Here is a 19009-nt window from a genome sequence, read left to right as displayed (position 1 = left end):
ACTGGAACTCCCCCGCCGGGCACAGGGCCCCCGTGGGGGGGCCCCGCAGAGCTCCTCGTCCGAGCGGTCGGGGCAGTCGGGGTGCCCGTCGCAGCGCAGGGCTGGTCCACGCAGGCCCCGCCCCCACAGCGGAACTGTCCCGGAGCGCAGCTGGACGGACACAGCTCGTCAGAACCGTCCCCACAGTCCGTCCTCATTGTCGCACGCCCACTGAGAGGGGATGCAACGTCCTCCCCCCGCACACTGGAACCCCGGGCAGGGGGAGGGGGGCGGGCAAGGGGGGCCCTCGCACCGCCACAAGCCCTCCACACACGAGCTGGGGAGGGAGGGGACAGGGGGATGAGAGGAGGAGATGGGGAGGAGGAGGGGAGAGGAGAGGAGAGAGGGGAGGAGAGAGGAGAGGAGAGGAGAGAGGGGAGAGGAGAGGAGAGAGGGGAGGGGAGGAGAGAGGAGAGGAGAGGAGAGGAGAGGAGAGGAGAGGAGAGGAGAGGAGAGGAGAGAGGAGAGGAGAGAGGGGAGGAGAGAGGAGAGGAGAGGAGAGGAGAGAGGGAGGAGGAGGAGAGGAGAGGAGAGAGGGGAGGACAGAGAAGAGGAGAGAGAGAGAGGAGAGAGGGGAGGAGAGAGGAGAGGAGAGGAGAGAGAGAAGAGGAGAGGGGGGGTAGAGAGAGGAATGGAGGAGAATAGAGAGAGGAGGAGGAGAGAGGGGAGGACAGAGAAGAGGAGAGAGGAGAGGAGAGAGGGGAGGAGAGAGGAGAGGAGAGAGAGAAGAGGAGAGGGGGTAGAGAGAGGAATGGAGGAGAATAGAGAGAGGAGGAGGAGGAGGAGAGAGGGGAGGACAGAGAAGAGGAGAGAGGGGAGGACAGAGAGGAGGAGAGAGGAGAGGAGGAGGAGGAGGAGAGAGGGGAGGACAGAGAAGAGGATAGAGGAGAGAGGAGAGCAGGTCCTGACCAGTTCTGGCAGTGCTGTGTGAGGGTTGTCCCCAGGGGGGTACAGAGATCCTTCCCAGTCGCAGGGGGCAGAGGGAGGGCGCTATGCAAGCGCTCACCTGCAGGGGGAGACACTGAGTCAGGCCCGGACAGAGGACTACTGTTCATCCTGATTCACATTCACTATCTTATTCATTGTTGTATTCATCTTCTTAAATTATATTCATTTTCACAAGAGTGTTTCTTGAAGCAAACCCGGGTCCTCTGACTCCACTTTACAAAACTCTGCTTCCAGCCACAGCACCGAACAGCCAGCTCTTCCATGGTTCGTGTGGGCGCTATGTACACGCAGGAGGGGAGGTAACCAGCGGTGTTCCACGTACCGTGGCGCAGGGTCCCTGCGGGGCAGTAGCAGCCCTCCAGGCAGGAGAGGGCGCTGCAGGGGGAGTCAGGGCTGGAGGGGGTGCTGGGGCAGGAGGGGGAGCAGGCTGGCCCACAGGCCTCGTACACCTGGCCCAGCTCACACTGCAGAGCTGCACACAGGAGGCACAGCAGGTGAGGGTGTGTGTGTGTGTGTGTGTGTATAAGTGAGTGTGTGTAGTGTGTGTGCACGTACGACAGAGGGTCCTGGCTCCTCCATCTGATGTAGACTCCTCGGCTGTTACACTCCTCAGCGTACGCTGCCAGGGCCGTGCACAGGCACTCACAGTCCCCTCCAGAGTCACAACTACACACACACACACACACACACACACACACAGAGGATGAGTGATCAGCATACAGGGTTGATGGGCTGTTGACAGTAAGACTACATGACGGTAGGTGTGGTAGTGCTGTGTAGGGCTACAGGACGGGAGGTTGTGGTAGTGCTGTGTAGGGCTGTAGGACGGGAGGTGTGGTAGGTGCTGTGTAGGGCTGTAGGACGGGAGGTGTGGTAGGTGCTGTGTAGGGCTGTAGGACGGGAGGTGTGGTAGGTGCTGTGTAGGGCTGTAGGACGGGAGGTGTGGTAGGTGCTGTGTAGGGCTACAGGACGGGAGGTGTGTAGGTGCTGTGTAGGGCTGTAGGACGGGAGGTGTGGTAGGTGCTGTGTAGGGCTGTAGGAGCTACAGAGCTACTCACCCACAGGCGTCGAACACACACCAGTCGTAGTGCTGCTGGTAGGGCACCTCCGGGTGCAGGGAGAGAACAGCTGCTGGCTGAGGAGGCCACACCTCCTGCGGGCCCACGCCACCCTGGACGGGTTCAGCTGGGGCACGGCATACAGGTCACACAGGGCTGTGCATGCGGGTCTGGGTGCGGATATGTGTGTGTATGTGTTTCCCTCTGTGTGTGTGTGTGGTGTTTCCCTGTGTGTGTGGTGTTTCCCTGTGTGTGTGTGGTGTGTCTCACCAGGCAGGGGTCTCTGAGGTCCTGGTCGGCGCACATCGGGGCAGGAGGGCGTGACCTTCCAGGAGTTTCCGAACAGCTCAGCGGTGGACTCCACGATGCCCCTGGCGCGTGGTGAAGTCGTTCTCCGTGTCCCCGTCGAAGTTCCCACACAGGCCCCCCACCCGGCCCTCAGGTGGGGGGCCAGGCGCACGTACACACGCATGCCTGCACAAACACACGGTTACTGGACCTGGGTGTGTTTCACTGAACCAGTGTGTGCATTTATGTGTGTGTGTGGTGTTTGGCTGTGTGTGTGTGTGTGTGTGTGTGTGTGTGTGTGTGTGTGTGTGTGTGTGTGTGTGTGTGTGTGTGTGAGAGTGGCACTCCGTCCCAGAGCAGGGTGACCCCCAGGCGGGAGGTCAGGGACAGGAAGAGGCCAGCTCTCTCCAGGCTCAGCCCACTGCCAGAGTACCACCTGGGGAGGGAGACTGCCATGCCGTTCACCGTCACTGCCTTGCCTGGAACACACAACACACACAACACAGGTGGTTGTGTACCTGTATTCCACAATGTCACCCTCACTAGGATCAATATCAACACACTGTTTCAGCCTCCTCCTGGCTTCTCCCTGGGTGTGAATCCTCTCCTCCCCCTACATCTCCCTCCCTCCTCCCCCTCTCCCTTCCCACCCCTCCCTCCCTCCTCCCCTCTCCCCCCCTCCCTCCCTCCTCCCCTCTCCCCCCCTCCTCACCTCGTAGCAGGTGGATGGCGGTGTTGCCCACCCTCATGGTGACAGACTTGGTGCAGGTGACCCCGGTGCTCCCGCAGGGAACGTTCTCGGCCGTGACGCTGAACAGCCCCCCCCGCTCCTGCGCCAGCACGTACTCGCAGTCGCCCAGGAACGAGAAGTGCCGCCCGTCAAACGTCACGTAGTGAGGGTCTCCCGTGGCAACGCAGGTGCCGACGCAAGGGGTCTGACTGCAGTGCCAACGACGCTCCTTACACACACTGAGGGAGGAGAGGGGAGGGAGATAGGACAGCATGGATGTTTGAGAGACAGTGTGTAACCAGGTGATCAGCCAGGTGATTAGCCAGGTGATCAGCCAGGTGATCCGCCAGGTGATCAGCCAGGTGATCCGCCAGGTGATCCGCCCAGGTGATCAAGCCAGGTGATCAGCCAGGTGATCAGCCAGGTGATCAGCCAGGTGATCCGCCAGGTGATCCGCCAGGTGATCAGTCAGGTGATCAGCCAGGTGATCAGCCAGGATAGCAGGTCAGTGTAGCAGCATGACTGGTAATGGGGTCCATATAGAAAATCCAGTCTAGAACCAGAAGTGTGTAGATCCAACAGTTCTGGTTACCATGTGTTGCAGTCCTTGGTGATGGTGTCGTTGCTATGGTACTGACGTCCATTGTGGTGGCAGGGGCAGTCCTCAGGTGCCCACGCAGAGATCCCCCTGAGAGGGCGGGTACAGGACACCAGTTCAGCTCACACAGTCACGTCACACTTGGGCTCACTCAGAGGAAGATTTGAACCTGGGACCTTTTGATCTGATTCTCTAACCACTGAGCTGCAGCCCTCCCCAGTCCTATAGCAACCACAGCTGGACATCCTGGCTCGGTATTTGGTCATTTATTATTATATATTTTAACATACATATGTGGTTTTTTCAAAACGTGTGCTCAGTAAATAACATGTATCAGGGGCACCCACCAGGAGGACAGTTCCCTGGGGGCAGACACAGCCAGACAGGGGCTCAGCACAGGGCCGGGGGGGCTGGGGGAGCCAGGGGGGCCAGGGGGGCCAGGAGAGTCCAGGCTGGAGCAAGTGCGGAGGCAGGAGCTGGGGGAGTAGACCAGAGACCCGGGGCACTGGTTCACCCTCACACACTCCTGCTCTGTACAGCTCCACACTCCATCTGTACACACACTGGAGAGGAGCAGGGAGAGAGAGAGAGAGAGAGAGAGAGAGGAGAAGAGGGGGAGAGAGAGAGAGAGAGAGAGAGAGAGAGAGAGAGAGAGAGAGAGAGAGAGAGAGAGAGAGAGAGAGAGAGAGAAAAGAGAGAGAGAAAAGAGAGAGAGAGAGAGAGAGAGAGAGAGGAAAGAAGAGAGAGAGAGAGAAGAGGAGAGAGAGAGAGAGAGAGAGGAGAGAGAGAGAGAAGAGAGAGAGAGAGAGAGAGAGAGAGAGAGAGAAAGAGGATGAAAGAGAGAGAGAGAGAGAGAAAGAGATAGAGGGAAAGAGAGAGAGAGAGAGAGAAAGAGAGAGAGAGAAAGAGAGAGAGAGAGAGAGAGAGAGAGAGAGAGAGAGAGAGAGAGAGAGAGAGGAGAGAGAGAGAGAGAGGAGAAGAGGGAGAGAGCACACATCCAAAGAGATAAGGTAAAGAAAAGGGTTAGACAAGAGGGTCATATTAAACCTCAGAGTAAGCACAGTGTTTGTGTGTCTCTCTGTGTGTGAGAGTTCAGTAGACCTGAACCTTGACCAAGACAGCAGTCTCTTATCGTTCGGAGGAGATATGAGTGTGTTAGTCTCTTATCGTTCTGAGGAGATATGAGTGTGTTAGTCTCTTATCGTTCTGAGGAGTGTGTTAATAAACGAGACTGTGGCCATATCCTCTCTCAGTTTAAGAGTCTAGTTGTAAAGACTTCTTGCAGAGGCACCAGCAGACCACACACACACACACACACACACGCACACACACACACACCACACAGAGGGCAAAGGAGACCCCAGTCTAATCAACAGCACACTCTCCATGCATGTGCCTTGGTTTCAACCAAATTCCAAATTACCACACAGCAATAAAACCAGCCAAGAATATAGTTTCTTCACACTTTCCACAGATTGAGTTGTTAGAACACTACGTAGCCTGAACAGTCACACCCTGGGCACACACACTTGAATGATTCAGCGATTATTGTAATAATAATGGGCAATGTTTTAGATTCATATTTCACATAACTACCATGTATATACATACCAATACCTACCAACAGTGTTTTACTATGTGTAGTTACATGTAGTTAATTTAACCTTGATGTAAATTGCTGCCTAATATGTTAATAATTCATCACTTAAGACACTCTTTCATCCACAGCGACATTTGCGTGGGAGGGGGGATTTTGAACCTGCAAGCCTACAGTTTCATGCAAGATGGTGTGTATCCCTTGAGGTCACGTGATGGAAAGACACAATGAAATCAACCTATCCTGAGACAGGAGGGAAGCAGCTATAGAGTGATTTCATCAGGGCCCTCACACCACAGAGCAGGGCCCTCACACCACAGAGCAGGGCCCTCACACCACAGAGCAGGGCCCTCACACCACAGAGCAGGGCCCTCACACCACAGAGCAGGGCCCCTCACACCACAGAGCAGGGCCCTCACACCACAGAGCAGGGCCCTCACACCACAGAGCAGGGCCCTCACACCACAGAGCAGGGCCCTCACACCACAGAGCAAGGCCCTCACACCACAGAGCAGGGCCCTCACACCACAGAGCAGGGCCCTCACACCACAGAGCAAGGCCCTCACACACAGAGCAGGGCCCTCACACCACAGAGCAGGGCCCTCACACCACAGAGCAAGGCCCTCACACCACAGAGCAGGGCCCTCACACCACAGAGCAGGGCCCTCACACCACAGAGCAGGGCCCTACACCACAGAGCAGGGCCCCTCACACCACAGAGCAGGGCCCTACAAGCTCACACTTCATAACAACTCAAACATCCAGGTGTGTGTGTCTAATGACGTAATCCCATATGCAAGCTTTGCCTACCATCAGAGGGAAAAGAACTGGTGATTGATGAGTAATACAGCTAAAAATGTTTCCCGTATCCACGGCCGAGTCTGATCTGAGACACGAGCTCAGTGGAAACACAGGACTTGAACACAGCACAGCTCAGTGGAAACACAGGACTTGAACACAGCACAGCTCAGTGGAAACACAGGACTTGAACACAGCACAGCTCTAACAGACCCTCTTTCCCAGTGGCCAGAGCGGGAACAGGTCTTGGTACTTCCAGGTGTGACTGGCTCAGAGAGCCTGCAGGGTTCCTACCAGGTGTTGCAGCCTTTCTGCAGGACGCTGCCTGCCTGGTACAGGGTGTCTCCGTGTCGGCAGGGGCACATGCCGACGGGCACACACTGGCCCTGCTGGTCCTGCGCCAGGCCTGGGGGGCACTGGCAGCCCGGCACACAGCACCGGGGGGTCCCCACACACCGGCGCCCCCGCTGGAGGTCGGCACAGCTGGTACCACAGGCACGGCCACACTCCTGGTAGACCTGGCCCCCAGTACACTGCAGAGCTGGGGAGGGGGAGAGAGGAGAGCTGAGGAAGTACTGATGTTTCTAGTCTTGTACTGTTTCGTACTTTTCTGCATGTGTCCCTCCCTCCTGTTGCTGTTCCTCTCCCTGACCCTAACCCCCCCCAGTCCCTGCCCAGCCCTACGACGACTCTTACGACAGAAGGTGTGGTTGCGCCAGGCGACGGGCGCTCCCTCCTGGGCACAGTGGCGGGCGTAGGCGGTGAGGACGGCACAGTGACAGAGCCCCTGGGGGGAGCAGCCACACACCTCCCCCAGACACACTCGCATGTAGGGCTCCCTCTCCACCACGTCATGGCAGGGCTGCAGGAGCACGGGGAGGGGGGAGGGGGGGGGGGGAGAGATGAAGGGATGTCAGATCTGTTCTTGAGACAGGCAGGTTTGCACCTCCTCACACACATGAACCTCCACACACACACACACATGAACCTCCACACACACACACACATGAATCTCCTCACACACACATACGCTTAGCAACAAACTCTCCCCACCGGCTTCCTGTTCACACAGGCACACCCACCTGGAAGGCGGGGCTGTGTATGATGGAGCAGACCTGCTCGGCGTGCTGCCTCCTCTGGCTGAAGGAGGAGCAGGCGTCAGGCCCTGGGGAGCCCCCGGGCCCCGGGGAGCCCCTGGGCCCCTGGCCCCCGGGCAGCAGGCAGGGCCCCAGGGAGAACCTGGACACGAAGGCAGGAACGCTGGTCTCCACATCACCCTCTGGGGTGGTGAAGTCATCCAGCTGGTTCCATGTCAGGGTGCCACACAGGCCTCGGACCTGCGGACACACACACACACACACACACACACTGTAACATCTGTTGATTCTAGGTCAGGTAGGTTATGTGGGGATATCCAGTGGAAGGGGAGAAGGCCGAGGTCTGGGCTCCATCTGTCTAGCTGTTTCATGTTCATGACTGGTCTCAGAGAAAGACGTCACAAGGAGGAAACAACACATTCCTGTATTATAAAAAAGAGGACAGAATAGGGGTCTTGCCAAAGTTTAGAAGGAGAAACTCTTAGAACATAAGCCAAAGAAGAGGGCTGGTTCTCGCGGTAGAAGGGGTGAGCTGGGGTTCAGCTAGGAACTAGGGAGGGGAAAAGGGAACATAGAGAGGGGGTCTAGTGGACATTAGAGATAGGGAGCTCGTACACATGACGCATCATGGAAAAGGGAACAAACTATGGAAAGATTATGTGGCAATACTGGGAAATAATAATATGGAAGGAGAGGGACCTTCCTCATTTAGACTATATAATGTGTGTTCTTATCTATATAATGTGTGTTCTTATCTATATAATGTGTGTTCTTATCTATATAATGTGTGTTCTTATCTATATAATGTGTGTTCTTATCTATATAATGTGTGTTCTTATCTATATAATGTGTGTTCTTATCTATATAATGTGTGTTCTTATCTATATAATGTGTGTTCTTATCTATATAATGTGTGTTCTTATCTATACAATGTGTGTTCTTATCTATATAATGTGCAATATCTTATCTATATAATGTGCAATATCTTATCTATATAATGTGTGGTATATTATCTATATAATGTGTGGTATATTATCTATATAATGTGTGGTATCTTATCTATATAATGTGTGTTCTTATCTATATAATGTGCAATATCTTATCTATATAATGTGCAATATCTTATCTATATAATGTGTGGTATATTATCTATATAATGTGTGGTATCTTATCTATATAATGTGTGGTATATTATCTATATAATGTGTGGTATCTTATCTATATAATGTGTGGTATCTTATCTATATAATGTGTGGTATCTTATCTATATAATGTGTGTTCTTATGAATCGTTAGCTTGTTGTGTCTTCCTTTATCACCTGAGCTGAATAAACCATCAAGTTGCCTTCAAGCTCCGACTCTCTTTTTGACCGAAATCCTTCTGATGAAAAATACCCTCCAGTACCTTGTGGGAGAAGCCAGGCTGCAGGGTGATGAGAGCCAGGGGTCCGTCCAGGTGCCAGAGAAGCTGAGCCCCGAAGGTCTGGACCAGCAGGAAGGAGGAGGACGGCCGGCTCACCACCAGGTCTCCTGTCTCCACGGGCAGCGCCGCCTTCTGGCCGTTCAGCAGCACTGCACCTGGGGACAAGCAGGGGGAGGAGAGGACACATGAGGGAGGAAGGGAGGGGGTAGGGAGGGGGGTAGAGAGGGAGGGAGGGAGGGGGGTAGAGAGGGAGGGAGGGAAGGGAGGGGGGTAGAGAGGGAGGGAAGGGAGGGGGGTAGAGAGGGAGGGAGGGAAGGGAGGGGGGTAGAGAGGGAGGGAAGGGAGGGGGGTAGAGAGGGGGGTAGGGAGGGGGGTAGAGAGGGAGGGAAGGGAGGGGGGTAGAGAGGGAGGGAAGGGAGGGGGGTAGAGAGGGAGGGTAGGGAGGGGGGTAGAAAGGGAGGGGGGTAGAGAGGGAGGGAAGGGAGGGGGTAGAGAGGGAGGGGGGTAGAGAGGGAGGGAGGGGGGTAGAGAGGGAGGGGGGTAGAGAGGGAGGGAGGGTAGGGAGGGGGGTAGAAAGGGAGGGAGGGGGGTAGAGAGGGAGGGAAGGGAGGGGGGTAGAGAGGGAGGGGGGTAGAGAGGGAGGGAGGGGGGTAGAGAGGAAGGGAGGGAGGGGGGTAGAGAGGGAGGGAAGGGAGGGGGGTAGAGATGGAGGGGGGTATAGAGGAAGGGAGGGAGGGGGTAGAGAGGGAGGGGGGTAGAGAGGAAGGGAGGGAGGGGGGTAGAGAGGGAGGGAAGGGAGGGGGGTAGAGAGGGAGGGGGGTAGAGAGGAAGGGAGGGAGGGGGGTAGAGAGGGAGGGAAGGGAGGGGGGTAGAGAGGGAGGGGGGTAGAGAGGAAGGGAGGGAGGGGGTAGAGAGGGAGGGGGGTAGAGAGGAAGGGAGGGAGGGGGGTAGAGGCAGGCAGCAGGCGTGCTGTGTGAGGCTCACCAGACTCTGTGATGGTGATGGTGGTACGCAGGGCTGTGATGGACATCTCTCTGAGGCAGCCCTGACCCTCCCTCATCACACACTCACCACACCCCACCCTCACCTCCAGCTTCCTGTCCACAAAGTCCTGCACACACACAGTTATTTATACTTCTTCATCAATTGTAATTTTACTGTACGTCAGATTTCCTCTGTTATGTTCCAGTGGGGTGGATGGATGAGGTGTGTGTGGATGACAGCTGTGTGTGTGTGTGAGGATGAGGCGTGTGTGGATGACAGCTGTGTGTGTGTGTGAGGATGAGGCGTGTGTTGATGACAGCTGTGTGTGTGTGTGAGGATGAGGCGTGTGTTGATGACAGCTGTGTGTGTGTGTGAGGATGAGGCGTGTGTTGATGACAGCTGTGTGTGTGTGTGAGGATGAGGCGTGTGTGGATGACAGCTGTGTGTGTGTGTGAGGATGAGGCGTGTGTGGATGACAGCTGTGTGTGTATGTGAGGATGAGGCGTGTGTGGATGACAGCTGTGTGTGTGTGTGAGGATGAGGCGTGTGTGGATGACAGCTGTGTGTGTATGTGAGGATGAGGTGTGTGTGGATGACAGCTGTGTGTGTGTGTGAGGATGAGGCGTGTGTGGATGACAGCTGTGTGTGTGTGTGAGGATGAGGCGTGTGTGGATGACAGCTGTGTGTGTGTGTGAGGATGAGGCGTGTGTGGATGACAGCTGTGTGTGTATGTGAGGATGAGGTGTGTGTGGATGACAGCTGTGTGTGTGTGTGAGGATGAGGCGTGTGTGGATGACAGCTGTGTGTGTGTGTGAGGATGAGGCGTGTGTGGATGACAGCTGTGTGTGTGTGTGAGGATGAGGCGTGTGTGGATGACAGCTGTGTGTGTATGTGAGGATGAGGTGTGTGTGGATGACAGCTGTGTGTGTGTGTGAGGATGAGGCGTGTGTGGATGACAGCTGTGTGTGTGTGTGAGGATGAGGCGTGTGTGGATGACAGCTGTGTGTGTGTGTGAGGATGAGGCGTGTGTGGATGACAGGTGTGTGTGTGTGTGAGGATGAGGCGTGTGTGGATGACAGGTGTGTGTGTGTGTGAGGATGAGGCGTGTGTGGATGACAGCTGTGTGTGTGTGTGAGGATGAGGCGTGTGTGGATGACAGCTGTGTGTGTGTGTGAGGATGAGGCGTGTGTGGATGACAGGTCTCACCTCTACAGCGATGAAGGAGCAGGCCCCGCCCTGCAGGGAGTACCTCTTCTTGTCAAAGGTGGAGACCTGCAGCGCCCCCATCAGGCTGCACTGGGCCTCACACCTCTCCCCAGAACACTGCCACTGGCCTGCCCTGCACACACTGGGGGGAGGGAGGCGGGGGAGGAGGGGGAGGACAGGCAGAGGAAGTTGGAACAGAGGGAGGGGGGGAGGAGAAGAGGAGGAGTGGACTGCATCAGAACAAATTGTTTTGCCAAAAAAACACATTAAAAGACTAAGAAAAGTTACAAGTGTTCAGTACCAGGGGGGTACCAGGGGGGTACCAGGGGGGTACCAGGAGGGTACCCGGGGGGTACCAGGAGGGTTTCAGGGACTCACCAGGTGTTGCACCTCTGCTGGATGGCATCTCCAGACTGGTAGGTGCGACGTCGATGGAAGCAGGGACAGTCCTCCTTCCTCAGACACGCCCCCTGGTGGAGGAACCGGCCCGGGGGACACTCACACCCCCCCACACACTCCTCCCTGCACTGGCCCGCCCCGGAGGAGGGCTGGGGGGACGAGCAGGTGGGGGGGCAGGAGGAGACACAGTCGGAGAACACCTGGTCCCTCGGACACACTCGCTCTGGGGGGGAGGAAGGACAACAAGTCTGGATCACAGCTGTTCTTAGGTACCATCAGTAGACCAGGAAGTGTTGGGTGTTAGACCAGGAAGGGTTGGGTGTTAGACCAGGAAGTGTTGGGTGTTAGACCCGGAAGGGTTGGGTGTTAGACCCGGAAGGGTTGGGTGTTAGACCAGGAAGGGTTGGGTGTTAGACCAGGAAGTGTTGGGTGTTAGACCAGGAAGTGTTGGGTGCCTACCACACAGCTGTGCTCCTCTCCAGCTGATGATCACGTGGTGCTGGGCACACTCGCGAGCGTAGCTGGCCAGCGTGTCACACGTGGAGACGTCCCTCTCCTGAGGCCCCAGGCTGCAGTACAGGTACAGGCAGGTGTCCACATACTCCTCCGGGTCCACCTGGACAGGGCAGACAACACCATCAAACCACCACCATCTACAGGGACCAGGGTGACCCAGCACCAGGCCGACCCAGCACCAGGCCGACCCAGCACCAGGGTGACCCAGCACCAGGCTGCCCCCTGACCCAGCACCAGGCCGACCCAGCACCAGGGTGACCCAGCACCAGGGTGACCCAGCACCAGGCCGACCCAGCACCAGGCCGACCCAGCACCAGGGTGACCCAGCACCAGGCTGCCCCCTGACCCAGCACCAGGCCGACCCAGCACCAGGGTGACCCAGCACCAGGGTGACCCAGCAGCAGGCTGCCCCCTGACCCAGCACCAGGCCGACCCAGCACCAGGGTGACCCAGCACCAGGGTGACCCAGCACCAGGCTGAACCACTGACCCAGTACCAGGCTGACCCAGCACCAGGGAGGTAAGACAACCGGGAAGGTTCACTGGCTCCTGGTTTTAAGAACAGATAAAGTTCATTCATTGTCATTGGCCTGCTTATTCCTCAAGAAATAACAATCGTTAATCATTTACCAGGGAACCACTCATAAAGTGTTACGAAAACGAAAAAGTATTTTATTGCCTCTGGCCTCTGGAGCGCTTCCAGAAACTGGCCAAGGTGGGGGTGAGAGGGGTGTGGAAGGGTCCAAGGTGGGGGTGAGAGGGGTGTGGAAGGGTCCAAGGTGGGGGTGAGAGGGGTGTGGAAGGGTCCAAGGTGGGGGTGAGAGGGGTGTGGAAGGGTCCAAGGTGGGGGTGAGAGGGGTGTGGAAGGGTCCAAGGTGGGGGTGAGAGGGGTGTGGAAGGGTCCAAGGTGGGGGTGAGAGGGGTGTGGAAGGGTCCAAGGTGGGGGTGAGAGGGGTGTGGAAGGGGCCACGGTGGGGGTGAGAGGGGTGTGGAAGGGTCCAAGGTGGGGGTGAGAGGGGTGTGGAAGGGGCCACGGTGGGGGTGAGAGGGGTGTGGAAGGGTCCAAGGTGGGGGTGAGAGGGGTGTGGAAGGGTCCAAGGTGGGGGTGAGAGGGGTGTGGAAGGGTCCAAGGTGGGGGTGAGAGGGGTGTGGAAGGGGCCAAGGTGGGGGTGAGAGGGGTGTGGAAGGGGCCAAGGTGGGGGTGAGAGGGGTGTGGGAGGGGCCAAGGTGGGGGTGAGAGGGGTGTGGCAGGGTCCAAGGTGGGGGTGAGAGGGGTGTGGAAGGGTCCAAGGTGGGGTAAGAGGGGTGTGGAAGGGGCCAAGGTGGGGGTGAGAGGGGTGTGGCAGGGGCCAAGGTGGGGTAAGAGGCTCACCCACTGGTGGCAGCGTGTGAAGGGGCTCTCCAGCAGGCGGTGGCAGACAGCCTCAGCGGACCCCCGCAGCCTGCCGTCCCCCGCAGCATCGCAGCTGTGCCCCAACTCTGCTGCATCACTGCAGCCCTGGCACACGCACAGCAGAGGTCCATACACGGGTCAGACGTGGTTCATACACGGGTCAGACGTGGTTCATACACGGTTAATACATGGTTACTAGTGGTTAATACATGTTTAACACATGGTTAGTACACGGTTAATAAATGAAAAGGTGTTAACATGTATTGTAGGTTTGGAGCAGAGAAGCCCAGTGTATCTGTACTTGTGACTGATATCAAGCAGAGGAGTGAGCAGGAGGTCCAGACTGGACAGGGCGCCTACCTCCGTGTGCTGGTCAGAAACTCTCCAGGAGTTACCGAAGCTGGCGGCAAACTGGTACACGGCTCCCGACCTGCTGCTGAAGTCATCTGCCAACACACAGCTTGAATAAAGACACTGTGTTTACATGAACCAGTGAAAGAAACAGAATCAAGTTCTGGAGAAATGTCTGATTTGAGGAAACCACAGACAGCCCAGAAAAAGGAGTTAGACCAGGGTAACCGTTTGGTGGTTTGTTTGTTTGTTAACATACCATCTGGCTTGTTGTTATAGACTCCACACAGCCCCCTGGTGGTGGTCAGGTGTTCTGCGGTCACCGTCAGGTACACGGTGTTCCTCATGTCGAACTTCACCCGGACTCCAAGACCACTCTCCACAAACACAAAGTCCCCCAGCCAATGGACGCTCACGCCTGTAGAGAACACGGTTGTCATTGGTCTTTGCTACACGTAGGCTAGCCATGATCAGATGATCATTTTCATTGATTGACTTAGTACCCTTAAATGTAAGCAATAACACTTTAGGCTGCAGTGAAGTGTGACTCGATATTCTGCATTGCTGAGCCTGTATGTAAAAAGGTGAAGAGTAGGCCCACCATTTTGAAAGAGAGGTTCTCCTTGAGGAACCAGCAAGCCGTTGAGCGTCAGGTTTCGCAGGTGAATGGAGACAAGGTTTAGTCCCAGCATCATCCTCAGGGCCTGAGGCAGGGGAACAGGGTAGTAAAAGGGGAAACTTTGAAACCTTTTTCAAAACCTTTTTGGGGAAAATATTTTTTCAACGTTTCGAACTTGTTTTTCACACACATACTGAAAGGAGAGGAGAGAGGAGGAGAGGAGAGAACAGACAAACGTAGAACAGAGTAAAGCACAGCACAATAGAGTACAGTAGAGTACAGTAGAGTTCTCATCAAGTACTTGTGAATGATGCAGAAATTGTTTGTGAAACATTTTTGAGAAATACTTTTTTCAACCTTTCAAAACTTTGTTTTTGAAACTTTTTTCTGAAAATATTTGTGAAACCTTTTGAAACTCTTCTTTTGAAACGTATTTTTCACACACAACATCACACCAAAAAGCAATTGTTTTAAAGACAGTAAAAACAGGAGTGCTACCCTGCTGCAGGATCCACGGGCGTCGCACACGGTGCTGATGTACACAGCCCAGGTGCCGTCGCTGGAGGACGACAGCACGTAGGTGCAGGTGCCCCGGAAGTGGAAGGGCTTCCTGTCAAACGTACGGTAGTGCGCCCCGCCCCAGCTCAGACAGGTGGCCGCACCCTGCGGGGCCCGGGAGCTCCTCAGCAGCCCCCCCCTCACCAGGGGGGAGGACTGGGCGTCTGGGGGGGAGACACGCAGGGTGAGCCGGGGGGACAGTGTCATCGCTACGCCTGCAGTCTGCACATCTCCACACTGACACTGCTGAGGTAAAGCTAGCGGGAAGTTCATGAGAAAGACACTGCCTGTTTTGTTTTTAGATCGATTTTAATGTTTTGTATCGTATTGTAGGGTGTAGCTACTGACCAGGCAGGAGGGTGTAGCTACTGACCAGGCAGGAGGGTGTAGCTGCAGGAGAGGCAGGTCTGGTCGGACGCGTTCCTCCAGCTCAGCCCCCACAGTGTTCCGCAGCACTGCTCCAGGGGCATCAGGGAGGAGTTCTGCACCCCGGGGAAGTCATCACAGCTCCAGGTGGAGTAACACTGTCCTCTCACTCCCACGCCTGGGGCAGGCAGGGGGCAGGCAGGGGGCAGGCAGGCAGGGGGCAGGCAGGCAGGGGGCAGGCAGGCAGGGGGCAGGCAGGGGGCAGGCAGGCAGGGGGCAGGCAGGGGGCAGGCAGGCAGGGGGCAGGCAGGGGGCAGGCAGGCGGGGGGCAGGCAGGCAGGGGGCAGGCAGGCAGGCAGGGGGCAGGCAGGGGGCAGGCGGGGGGCAGGCGGGGGGCAGGACCCAAGATGGGAGGAGGAAAATAAAGTGTTGAAGCTCATCCTTAGTATAGATGTAGTGAAAATGGAAATAAATGGTGACCAGGTAAACAGCAGGGGGAAGATAAGCTGTCCTCACCCTGCGAGCACTGAGGTCCACTCCAGCCCTCACAGCAGCCCTGGACCGTCCGGTTCACCTGCTGGCTCTGTATCTGGGGGGGTCTGGCACCCAACACACACCATTACCCCTCACACCACACACCCAACACACACCATTACCCCTCACACCACACACCCAACACACCCCATTACCCCTCAGACCACACACCCAACACACACCATTACCCCTCACACCACACACCCAACACACACCATTACCCCTCACACCACACACCCAACACACACCATTACCCCTCACACCACACACCCCATTACCCCTCACACCACACACCCAACACACCCCATTACCCCTCACACCACACACCCCATTACCCTTCACACCACACACCCAACACACACCATTACCCCTCACACCCAACACACCCCATTACCCCTCACACCACACACCCCATTACCCCTCACACCACACACCCCATTACCCCTCAGACCACACACCCAACACACCCCATTACCCCTCACACCACACACCCAACACACCCCATTACCCCTCACACCACACACCCCATTACCCCTCACACCACACACCCAACACACCCCATTACCCCTCACACCACACACCCCATTACCCCTCACACCACACACCCAACACACACCATTACCCCTCACACCCAACACACCCCATTACCCCTCACACCACACACCCCATTACCCCTCACACCACACACCCCATTACCCCTCAGACCACACACCCAACACACACCATTACCCCTCACACCACACACCCCATTACCCCTCACACCACACACCCAACACACCCCATTACCCCTCACACCACACACCCCATTACCCCTCACACCACACACCCCATTACCCCTCAGACCACACACCCAACACACCCCATTACCCCTCACACCACACACCCAACACACCCCATTACCCCTCACACCCAACACACCCCATTACCCCTCACACCACACACCCCATTACCCCTCACACCACACACCCCATTACCCCTCAGACCACACACCCAACACACCCCATTACCCCTCACACCACACACCCAACACACCCCATTACCCCTCACACCACACACACCATTACCCCTCACACCACACACACTGCACCTCACAGCATCTTGTTAGCGGCAGCAGACACACAAGACAAAGACTCGTCCGTGAATGGAGAAGTGAACAAAATCGACGTAAAACCCAAAGACTATAAGATTGTTTGCAAAAACAATGGCTATACAAAAATACATTTAATTTGAATTTGATCCATTGGAAAGAATGGGGCATAGGGATAACAACAAAGTCTGACAGTCCTCAGAGACTGCCGGTCTCCCTCACTTGTATAAGTAGCAGGTGGCCCCGGTGCCCTGGCGCCTGTAGTACAGTGCGATGCCGTCGTCCCCCCCGTGCTGGTGGCGCATGCGGTCCAGGTCCAGCCTCCAGCCCTGAGAGTCGTACTGGTACACCTGGGAACACGCCACCTCTCTCTGCAGACGGGGGGTCAGCACGCGCTCCTCTCTCTCCTCCACCATGCGCTCACACCAGTGTCTGGAGGAAACATTCACACCTTTAAGAGATCAGGAGGTTCAATTTCCCCTCTGTACGCCGCTTTGGATAAAAGCATCAGGTAAACTAATATATTATTACTAATTAATATTATCATTACATCTATTTACGTTTTTATCCACAGAGACGTATAAATAGTCCTTGATTTGTATTTGCAGCAGAATCTGACAGAGCAGCAGGTGGTATTGTTGATTGTAGATGTTACAGCGCTGATTACAGTGGAATTACTTGTGTATTGAGTGCCTGAGAGTGCTGATTAGAGAGCTGGTTGAGTTTATTGTGGAAGTGCTGAGAGGTAAATTAGGACTCAGATAGATTCCTGTTATCCATGATCTTTCCTCGGAAACCTCTGGAACGTACCTCATTCCCATCACCAGACTCAGTCCAGTCAAAGACAGTAGCACCGCCCACATGGTTCCTGCTACGGCCAACTCTGAGAGAGAGAGAGAGAGAGAGAGAGAGAGAGAGAGAGAGAGAGAGAGAGAGAGAGAGAGAGAGAGAGAGAGAGAGAGAGAGAGAGAGAGAGAGAGAGAGAGATAAAAGGAAAGAGAGAGAGAGAGAGAGAGAGAGACAGAGAGAGAGAGAGAGTGAGAGTGAGAGAGAGGGAGCAAACAATATATTCATACATGAGCACAGTCCCTGACCCTTACCTAGCAGAGACAAACAACTTCTCTATGTCCACATAATTCAAAAGCTCTTCTCTAGAAACCCTATTCTCTACTCACAGCTGACACATCTCTCCTACTCTGTCACACTCTGTCAACCAATCTAATATCGATATCAATCAATAATCCAAGTTAGCATTAGTTTAAATCAAATGTTTGACGGAAAACAATGGAGCTGTGAGGAAAGGGTTAGGGTTAGAAAAAAGTAAAAATAAAAACTTAGATATTCAAAATATTCATTGATCTAATAAAGGAGAAGAACGAGAACTGACAGGAAAAGATCAACATCCTCACGTGGGAAGTCAGGCTTCAGGTCGATCCTGGTAGAAGGTTCAGGAAGTCAGGCTTTGGGTCGATCCTGGTAGAAGGTTCAGGAAGTCAGGCTTTGGGTCGATCCTGGTAGAAGGCTCAGGCAGGTCCTGACAGGTTGATGATGTGGCTCTATAGAACACGATCACCTTTTCTGTTACCAGCAAATCCTCTCTTCTCTCTGCTTCTTTTGCGTCGTCTCTCTCGTGTCGTACGAGTCTTCAGGTAGGCGGTCTGCTGCGTTATGGGCAGTGGGTGCGTCTGTCTGCTGGTTTTAAGCGTCGGGGGGGATTCCCAGGGCATGCGGCGCCATCTGAGACTCCTGCTATTGGCTGAGAAGCTGCAGGGCACAGCTGTGAGACCTGCTATTGGTCACCTGGGCTGGAACGCAGGCCCCATGTCGTCCAATGGTACGAAATGCAGAAGCACAGCAGGTCATAGACTGAATAGAGCAGAGGGTAAGTGTGTGTTTGTGTTGATGACTGCGTGTTTGTGAGCATGTATTTGTGTGTGCTTTTCTGTCAGTGTATGTGTTTGTGAGAGTGTGTGTGCGTGTGAGAGAGTGTATGTGAGTGTGTGTGTGTGAGAGAGTGTGTGAGTGTGTGTGTGTGAGAGAGTGTGTGAGTGTGTGTGTGAGAGAGAGTGTGTGAGTGTGTGTGTGTGAGAGAGTGTGTGCGTGTGAGAGAGTGTGTGAGTGTGTGTGTGTGAGAGAGTGTGTGAGTGTGTGTGTGAGAGAGTGTGTGTGAGTGTGTGTGTGTGTGTGAGAGAGAGTGTGTGAGTGTGTGTGTGTGAGAGAGAGTGTGTGAGTGTGTGTGAGAGAGAGTGTGTGAGTGTGTGAGAGAGAGTGTGTGAGTGTGTGTGTGAGAGAGAGTGTGTGAGTGTGTGTGTGTGAGAGAGTGTGTGCGTGTGAGAGAGTGTGTGAGTGTGTGTGTGTGAGAGAGTGTGTGAGTGTGTGTGTGAGAGAGTGTGTGTGTGAGAGAGTGTGTGAGTGAGAGAGA

At 55.2% G+C, this 19009-nt stretch overlaps 1 protein-coding gene across 1 annotated transcript in view; it reads right to left on the bottom strand.

The window, feature by feature from the left end:
- Positions 1 to 17450, bottom strand: part of sspo (SCO-spondin) — a 63433-nt gene extending 45983 nt beyond the window's left edge. The window contains 39 exon segments of the mRNA XM_067252256.1: positions 1 to 43; positions 46 to 104; positions 107 to 188; positions 190 to 316; positions 949 to 980; positions 982 to 1014; positions 1016 to 1040; positions 1306 to 1459; positions 1543 to 1549; positions 1551 to 1653; positions 2046 to 2100; positions 2103 to 2172; positions 2316 to 2345; positions 2347 to 2415; positions 2417 to 2484; positions 2487 to 2538; positions 2679 to 2812; positions 3046 to 3302; positions 3656 to 3735; positions 3737 to 3751; positions 4009 to 4065; positions 4068 to 4224; positions 6351 to 6597; positions 6753 to 6918; positions 7139 to 7393; positions 8558 to 8730; positions 9560 to 9686; positions 10766 to 10907; positions 11144 to 11387; positions 11624 to 11780; positions 13052 to 13177; positions 13433 to 13518; positions 13683 to 13841; positions 14025 to 14127; positions 14541 to 14764; positions 14974 to 15144; positions 15483 to 15565; positions 16810 to 17019; positions 17398 to 17450. The exon segment at positions 1 to 43 is cut by the window's left edge and continues 84 nt beyond it. Coding sequence (XP_067108357.1) covers positions 1 to 43; positions 46 to 104; positions 107 to 188; positions 190 to 316; positions 949 to 980; positions 982 to 1014; positions 1016 to 1040; positions 1306 to 1459; positions 1543 to 1549; positions 1551 to 1653; positions 2046 to 2100; positions 2103 to 2172; positions 2316 to 2345; positions 2347 to 2415; positions 2417 to 2484; positions 2487 to 2538; positions 2679 to 2812; positions 3046 to 3302; positions 3656 to 3735; positions 3737 to 3751; positions 4009 to 4065; positions 4068 to 4224; positions 6351 to 6597; positions 6753 to 6918; positions 7139 to 7393; positions 8558 to 8730; positions 9560 to 9686; positions 10766 to 10907; positions 11144 to 11387; positions 11624 to 11780; positions 13052 to 13177; positions 13433 to 13518; positions 13683 to 13841; positions 14025 to 14127; positions 14541 to 14764; positions 14974 to 15144; positions 15483 to 15565; positions 16810 to 17019; positions 17398 to 17450 — 4435 coding nt within the window.
- Positions 17451 to 19009: the final 1559 nt, after the last annotated feature.

The sequence above is a fragment of the Osmerus mordax genome, chromosome 15, assembly GCF_038355195.1.
Source record: "Osmerus mordax isolate fOsmMor3 chromosome 15, fOsmMor3.pri, whole genome shotgun sequence".
In the NCBI taxonomy this organism is placed as follows: Eukaryota; Metazoa; Chordata; class Actinopteri; order Osmeriformes; family Osmeridae; genus Osmerus; species Osmerus mordax.
Note: the sequence above shows the minus strand (reverse complement) of the source record. Positions and strands in the feature narration are given on the sequence as shown.